The 8,455-nt window shown below is 40.3% G+C and overlaps 1 protein-coding gene across 1 annotated transcript in view; it reads left to right on the top strand.

The window, feature by feature from the left end:
• Positions 1-237: 237 nt before the first annotated feature.
• The window catches only part of Col5a2 (collagen type V alpha 2 chain), a 158,524-nt gene continuing 150,306 nt past the window's right edge, over positions 238-8,455 (top strand). The window contains exon 1 of the mRNA XM_050159242.1: positions 238-727. Coding sequence (XP_050015199.1) covers positions 634-727 — 94 coding nt within the window. The 5' untranslated portion in view covers positions 238-633. The remainder of the gene's footprint in view (positions 728-8,455) is intronic.

Raw genomic sequence — 8,455 nt, forward strand, 5'->3', positions numbered from 1 at the left:
GACCTTTTAAAGGCTTCTGGTGGCGAAGATAATTCTAAATACCTAAACCCTAAAGAAAATAAAAACAATCTCCCTAAAAGACTCTACATGCTCCCTAAAGCCTTTTTAGCGTCTCTGGAAAAGTCAGTGGGTGTGTGTCTGGGGGGAGGGGAGGGAGGGGAGGATCAGACTCCTTCTAATAGGCTTTCTTAAAAAAAAAAGAAGAAGAAGAAGAAGAAAGAAACAGAAAACCACACACACACGCTCAACAGAAAGATATAAAACCTTGTCTCTGTTTGGCTCCGTCGGCACTTAAAATCTACAAGAAGGAGTAAAAACCCAAGTCGCAGAAGCGCGCGTTCTGATTTGGTTGTTTACCATCAATCAGACGGTTGCTTGGCAGACACTGGATGGTTATGAGCCTGAACAAGCTGAAAGGGGCAGGAAAAGAAGTGGAGGCAGCATTCTTCCTATTTAAAGCTGCATCGCTTGAAAAAAGTTTTCGCAGACTGTGCCGGAGTTGGTGCTGAAACAGGCAGAGGCGGCCTGGGGGCTGGTGCTGAAGAAGAAGCCCTCAGCGGAATTCATGGTGCTACGGTGACCTCAGTATCTACTCTTCGTTCCCCGGAGGACCCACATGTCTCAAATTTAGACATGATGGCACACTGGGTGGTAGCAAGACCTCTCCTCATTCTCACTGTTTTATTAGGGCACCGTGTCTCAATAAAAGCCCAGGAACAAGAGAATGGTGAGTTTGCCTTTTTTTGCTTTGCTTACGGTGTTTATGGCTTGGTTTGGGAACTCGATGGAATGTTAAGCTTCAGGAAGAGCTTGCAGAGGAGACCGGGTTTGAAGTTTGAGAAAAGAGGGCTGTGGGATTGCACCTGGAAAACAGCTTGACTCGGGAACTTCGGTGCCTGCCCTGGCGGAGTGGGCTCCTGCCGTCCGGGAAGAGGCAGAATCAGATCAGTCTTTTTGTCTGAATGTGGGAATAGGACGTTTCAAAGAAAACGTTTCAAGAGTGCTTAAAACGGAGCCCCGAAGGCACGTTTAGTGAGAGGCAGTCGTGAGGGCTGGCGCTTTCTGAACAGGGAGAGCCGCTGCTGCCGAAGCTGGGCAGGGTGGAGTCTTTCCTGTGCGAACTTCAGCAGCTTCGTGGAAAGTCTTTGTTTAGAAAAACCTCTGCGGCACTCTGATAGCTCGGAATTTTCTTTGTCTTTGCTCCTCATTCCTTTCTTCCCACAGCCTCATCCTTCCCTGCCGACGTTTTCATCTGTGATCTTAAAAACTGTGTTTGCTTCCTGAGAGAGAGTCAAGTTTATTTCTCCATGACAGAGGCTGATAGAAGCCAGATTTCTTAAAACTGCTGTGTTTTCCCACCCTACTGGCTTGGTTATCGGGACAGTGTGGTTCCCGGGGTGGGGGTGGGGGGTAGGGAGGAATGGCTGAAGGTACGAAATCAGTATGCCTTATATATAACTAATTTTGCAGAGTATTGATAAGGACATTTCCCTTAGATCCTTGCTTGCTTCCTTCCTTCTTCCCTCCCTCCCTCTGCTCATTCCTTTTCCCCTTTCCTTCCTTTTAAGGCATATCTTCCTTGGGCCATGTTGTTAAGCAAGACGGCATGGCTGCTATAGAATATTATAAAAGACAAAACATCCCAAAACGAATGGCTCCATTGATTCTTAAATCCTTAACTTCGGAGGATCGAAACGCCCTATACAGACACATTCTCATTTGCAATAGGCCAGCATAGACCTGAGTCACTGCTAGTACTGATTTCGATCTTTTAACTTGCTTAGCACACTTGTTAATCCTGTCTGTTACTGTCTTTTTCATGTGTTTTCTCCCCTTCTCTGTACGTTTGTCTCCTTCCCTGGATTTTTCCTCTGAAAACGTTTAGAGACTGTTGGTTCTGGAAAACTGTGAGGAGGGGAAAAGAAGCTTCTGGAGATTAGTTTCAAGTCTGTCAGAGTCCCGTAGAGGGGGCCCTTTTCTAAATCGGGCAACTTTTAAAGTCAGTTTCTCTGTTCCGAAAAGTGAGGGAATTTATAAAAGGTGAATCTTACCATGTTTCTTCATGACACCGTGAGAAGTATGTGTTGCTTGTCAGTGGAGGGACAGAGAAGTTAGGAGAGAGGAGGACAAGCGTTAGGAGAGCTGTAACACATCTGACTATCAGGAATCTGCTCACTCCTCTCCCCAGCCAGCCGGTCAACTTTAAAATGTCTGTACGGAAGACCTCATTCCTGACTTATCTTAAAGTTATGTGCTCAGCTTTTGTGAAGTGTGGCAGCTATTGGACATGGGAGTAAATGGAAGGAAGACCTAAGATATCAGAAAGCCTTGTATGCTAGGCCATATGCTAAAAGCCTCTCCGATGCTGTTCTGCTTATTCTGTAGGTGTTATTGAAAAGTAAAGGTTTATCTTCTCTCTAATATTTATTTGTGGGAATCAAGACTATAAAATTGGTTCAAAAAAGTTTTTGCCTCGGAACTAAACTCTTTTGTCCCTAGTGTCATTAAATAGCAAAGAAACTTAAACCCCGAAACAGAAAACCAATTCTCCTAGACATTCTGGATAGTAATTCAGATAGATGTGATAAAAAAAAAATCAATTGCAGAAAAGAGTGTGTGTAAGTAAGGATGATATTTGTGACTCAGTAATGTAGTGTGTGTGAAGAGCCACTTAGTTTAAGCTCAACTCACTTGCTCTGAATGCTTGGGTGTGCACTGCTACTGTGTGGACACTTGCTATACTCCGTTTCTCCTGTCAGAACCTAGTAATCCCCTGTAACTTTTGACTCTAAGGAGGAGTAAATGAGGGGGAATGCTTTAATATTAAGGAGAAGTCTAAGGCTTGCACGTCAAGAGCGTACAGATTTCAGTGGTTGTTGTGAGTAACGTGGATGGTGGTATTTCCTTTGTGTTCTCTCCAAAGTGGGCTATAGAAAGCTGGCATTGCGTATATAACACACACTTAGCCTTTTCTTTTGTTAGTATAAGGTATGGATGTCTTCTTTTGGACTGGGATAGGAAGTGTCAGAACAGTGTCCGTCTGACAGGAGCATGTGTGGATGCTAAGATGAGCAAGTAAAGTCTTAGACACTCTTCTGGCCACAGTAGAAGCTGCGCTATCAGGAAAGTTTAAACACTGGATTTTAAAAGATGGTTGGAAACTAAGAGAAAGGGGTTCGAGATTTCGGCTAACTTTAGTTGAAAGTATAGTGTAACCAAAAATCAGAGCCAAGATGATAAAAATCAGCGTCTTCAAGATCCGCCTCCTCCCTCTGGTCTTATGGTGTAGGGGGGTTTTGGGATGTTCCACATTTGTTTTCTGTAAGAGAAAAAATACTAGGCCATTGACAGTGAAATTTTATTTCCGAATCAATATGTCACGTCTAGGGAGCTATGCAGTTTTGTCGTTGGCACTAGGCATGCTTAGTCTCAGGGAATAGTCCTCAGTATGAATCATTTTATTCAACGTTGCAGGAGCGATGCAGTGAGAGAGGGCTCGGAAGGGAGCATGCACTGGGGACTTCGGTGCTGCCAGAAGCTAGGCTTGTCACATGAGTAGTGACGCAACAGTTTCGTGTCTTAGCAAAGGATGATGGGAGAACTGAAGACATAGGCATGCCCACTTGAGGCATTCCAAGGGAACATTTTTCAGAAAGCATTGCATAAGTCAAATTTAATATGTCTAAGAGCCAAATTTGGCCCATACACTAGAAATTGTCCATACCCATGCTACAATCCTATGCTGAAACTTGATCCCAAGACAGCTTCAAACTACCAAGAGAAAAAAAAATGCATGTATTTTTTTTAAATATTGGAGTCTTTTGAATTTTTTATGATGTTATATCTGTGATTTATCTTGTAAGAATCCAGACAGAAGGCATTAAATGTATGGCACTCAGCAGTGCTTGGATGACATTATTTCAAATGAGACCCAAAGAAACAAAGGATGAATATATCACTTAAGATATTCACATTCAAAAAGTGTTCTACACTCGCTATTATTTATATTAGAGGGCTCCATGTATTCAAACACAATTTCAACCAAGATAAGTAAAACAGAATCTTTTTTTTTTTTCATATTCAAAAGAAGCTCTCAAGCAGAGTGAAAAGCTGGTACTCTGAAAATAGCTGGGTACTCATTTTTTCTCTCTCTCTCTCCATTCTTTGATCCCTAGCGCACGGTATTTGATTTTACAGCCCCTGGCGGCTGCTAGATATCCCAACATTGCAGGCAGTGTCCTAGGCATTTAGATAGAGAAGGAGAAGCCGTGGGTCTGCACTTCTTAAATGAAATCCTTCATGTCTTCAAAACGTGGGGTAATCTATGCGTGGCGGGAATTTAGTCATATGGTCACACAAAGATGCAAGAATGGGCAGGAAAATGTTGAGTTCTAGGTGAACCGTGATGCTATGGTGCTCTACTATTGAGGACACTGGAACGGATTGTCTCAGTGGACGAAATACTTGAGTGAAATGTGTGTGTGTGTGTGTGTGCGTATGTGTGTGATCAATATATAATTATTATCTAAACCACAGTGATGTGTCACTCTGAGTATTTCTCTCTCTGTATATGGGAGTTTAGGGAATCCATTGTATTGTCCAGTGCAGTGTGTGTTTCCTCCACAATTTAGTATTGCATAAAGAGTTACCTGCAGATCTTGTTATTGATACATTTTTCAGGTCTTTTTCTTTTTAAATATATCTGGTAAGGCTGGATGTGGGTGAGGATCGGACCTTTGGGGGTGACCTTGGTCACACTGGTGAAGCACTGTATTATGTCTTTGGCCATCTTTCCTCTGGTATTGAAAGTGCCCGTGGCTTCCATGCACTGAAGTGTAGACTCTAGGACTTTGGCTTCTTAGTGATTCATTTTATTTGTAAAGCTGACTGAAGTGTGTGGGTAAACCATTATAAATTTGACGTCATTTGAGGAAAAGATAATAATACCAAACCTAATGTCCGTATGGTGTTAGATGAATAATTCTGTTATACAGAGGACTTGTGTAATTCCGATATATTCTCAGGTATATGTGAGTTATGTGAGTTCATCTGTCAACCCACCTGTTCCTGTTTTTTACATACGGACACTATTATCTTAAGCCTGGAATCAATATTGTGAGCATCCCAAACATGCATTCAACGCAAGATGGTAGACTAAAACAGAAAGAGTCGGTTATATCTTGAGAAGGTGTGACAGGGAGGCTGGAATTGTGCTAACCTGACTAGACAGTATGAAATCATTTTAAACATACAGTTTGCTCCATGGCAAGGATAAAACTCATGTCTTTGGCCTCATGGAGCATATGTTAGGGTTGAATGGGGACATTTTAATCTACTGTTTTTGACTCTGGGATTGCAACTTTGAGAAGTATATGTTTACATATGAGAGATATATCAATGGTAAGAGGAAAAGATTAGAATTGTTAATAATTAATCAACCACATAAGGTTGGGTAGATTGTACAAGGTTAAAAGAAACCAAATTTGTCTTAGAGTTAATTAACATTCTAATATGTATTATTTTCAGCGATTTACTTCTGGAGACCTGGATATGCCATGAGATATTTCAAATCTACTGTAAATTTGTGTTTTTTGAATTTTCTTCCATGGGTGTGTACTTGGATGTGGGCACACGTGTGTGTGGAGGCCATAAGCTGACACTAGGTGTCTTCGTTTGCTTCTCAATTGTACTTTAAATTTACTGTTAGTGTGTGTGTATGTGTATGTGTGTGCATGCGTGTGTGTGTGTGTGTGTGTGTACCTTGTGGAGCCAGTTGTGTCCTTCCTCTTTTATGTGAATTCTGGAGTGTATGTCTAGCCACCGAGAACCATTTTGAACTTCTGTATGTAAAACAACTCAGAAATTCAATCTAAACTCCTCTAAACTCTACCCTCCAAGACTGGGCTGCTTTCTTACATGGCCTTTATGCTAGTTAAAGGCAACTTCATTGTGTCATTCAGTCAGTAAATTTCCAGCCAGTCACTCATTTTATTATTTTATTTACTAAATATTTCCCACATATAACCCTTATTCATCTTTATTACAAATTTCTCAGTTCAAGTCCTCATCATCCATCTCTGGGTCACTGCGATGACACCAGAATTCATCTTCTTGTAGCCATTTTCTATGAACAAAACTGTGATATATGTTGTGATATATATTGTATACATCACATAAGTATATCACCTTCTTGTCAGTGCAATTTAAAACAAAACATAAGTCCGTTTTTTTTTTTTTTGCCTTCTAATTCTTCAATGGGACACATAGTTTGAAGAGATAGCAATGGTCATGCTTGTTAGCTTGCACACCTTCTTTTTTCTTAAGATTTTTTTTAGTACATTTTCCTCATTTTACATAGCTAACCCCATTCCCACTTCCTCCCTTCCTCCCACCCCATTCCCCCATCCTCAGAAAGGGTAATCCTTCCCATGGGGAGTCAACAAAGTCTGACTCTTCACTTCTAGGCAAGACCAAGGCCCTCCTTCCCCATATCTACTTTGAGCAAGGAATCCTTCCAAAGAGAATATGTTAGAAGATAGCAGTTCAAGCACTGGGGATAAATCCTGGTTCCACTGTCAGTGACCCCACAGGCTGCCCAATCACACAACTATCCTCGACATTCAGTGAGCCTAGTTTGATCCCGTACAGGTTCCCCTGCTTTCATTCCGGAGTCAGTGAGCTCTCACTAGCTCAGGTCAGTGGTTTTTGTGGGTATCAAGATCATGGTCCTGACCCCTTTGCTCTTCCCTTCTGACATGCTTTACCTCACAATAAAAAGTCACTCAGTTGTCACTCACAATGTGATTATGCTTGTGCGTGTCCTTGTACACGTGTGCGTACACACTCACATGCATGCATACACACATATACACATATGCAAGCACACACACACACACACACACACACACACACACACACACACACACCTGTCTTCTTTTTCCAAACCTCTACTCTTCAGAGTGCACTGAATTTTCAACTAAAAGTTCAACTAATTTTCTCTAAGTTGATCTCAGTGTTTTTCCTTTTCTGCCTCACAGGACTTACCTCACCTTTCTCTGCATGAGCCATATGTGGAGAATTGCTTCCCTTGTGTCTATTTCACCTGTTCCCATAAGATGAGTTGTTTGTTTAGATCTTATATTTACCACAAATCTTCTGGCAATCTACTTGCCTACTGTACCATGCTTCATATATTCCATTGATTATTAATACTGTGTCTTTTTTTAATCTAAAGAACGTCAGGATTATCCTACTGACTTCCAAAGGTACTAATCTCATTTTCTCTTTGTAAACAACCACATTGTGTTTATTTATGATTAATACTATGTGGCATCCTTCCTCAGGTCATTATAATTTTTAGTTGGTTAGTCTGTATTGATTAACTTCTTTCATTTCTCTATTGTTCTCTAAGTGGTCAAGTGTATTGCTGTTAATTCATTGTCTTGAGAAATAGAGATTATAGCATGACTTCATATCATGTTTTTTTTCCTTTCTGCAAATCTTTGAATTGTTTTGCACTAAGTCTTTTGGATAATGTCTTTTGCTTGTTCTTCATCTCTTTGGGAAACTTTCTGAATTCTGATTAATACCTTTCTATAGAACCAGTAGGCTCATGACAGCTATTTCATGCATATTCAAGAGTTGAATACTTTTGTAAAAATTAGAAAATATTATTGGCATTCATTTAGTTGTGATTGAACTGAATCCAGGTTCATGTGTTTTAAGTTATATTTGCACAGTCTTGGAAATTTTCTTATCATTCCTGAATCTTGTTTTTTTTATACATAAAACTATAATAAGATAATTTACTTTATAATAATATAATCAAATAGTTAATAGGATGTCTATCAGATATATCTGTCATTTGATTATAGTTTGTTTTCAACTAATAGTATCTTGTAAAATTATGGTTATTATTATTATAGCAATAGTGATAACAACAAAAGTAACAAATGTGCACATTTTCATCCCATCAATTTTATGCTTTTCTTCAGCTTTGTGCTCTTTTCTTCTTCTTCTTCTTCTTCTTCTTCTTCTTCTTCTTCTTCTTCTTCTTCTTCTTCTTCTTCTTCTTCTTCTTCTTCTTCTTCTTCTTCTTCTTCTTCTTCTTTAGAAAAGTAAGGCGCCTCTGGAGCATGTCCTAAAGAAAATTAACCTTTTGGTGGAATGTGCTAGAACTGTGCTTCTCAACCTTCCTAACACTGTGACCCTTTAATACAGTTCCTCATGTTGTGATGACCCCCCAAGCATAAGATTATTTTCTTTGCTATTTCCTAACTGTAATTTTGCCTTTGTTATGAATTGTAATGCAAATATCTGTGTTTTCTAATGGTTTAGGAGACCCCTATCAGAAGGGGAGGATGGGGGGAACTTGGGGGAATGGGATGGTTGGGATAAAGGAAGGGTGGATATGGGAGCAGGGAAGTATAAATCTTAATTAAGGGAGCCATCTTAG

The sequence above is a fragment of the Alexandromys fortis genome, unplaced genomic scaffold (genome assembly GCF_014885135.2).
Source record: "Alexandromys fortis isolate MF-2015 unplaced genomic scaffold, M_Fortis_MF-2015_v1.1 scaffold_65, whole genome shotgun sequence".
Lineage (NCBI taxonomy): Eukaryota > Metazoa > Chordata > Mammalia > Rodentia > Cricetidae > Alexandromys > Alexandromys fortis.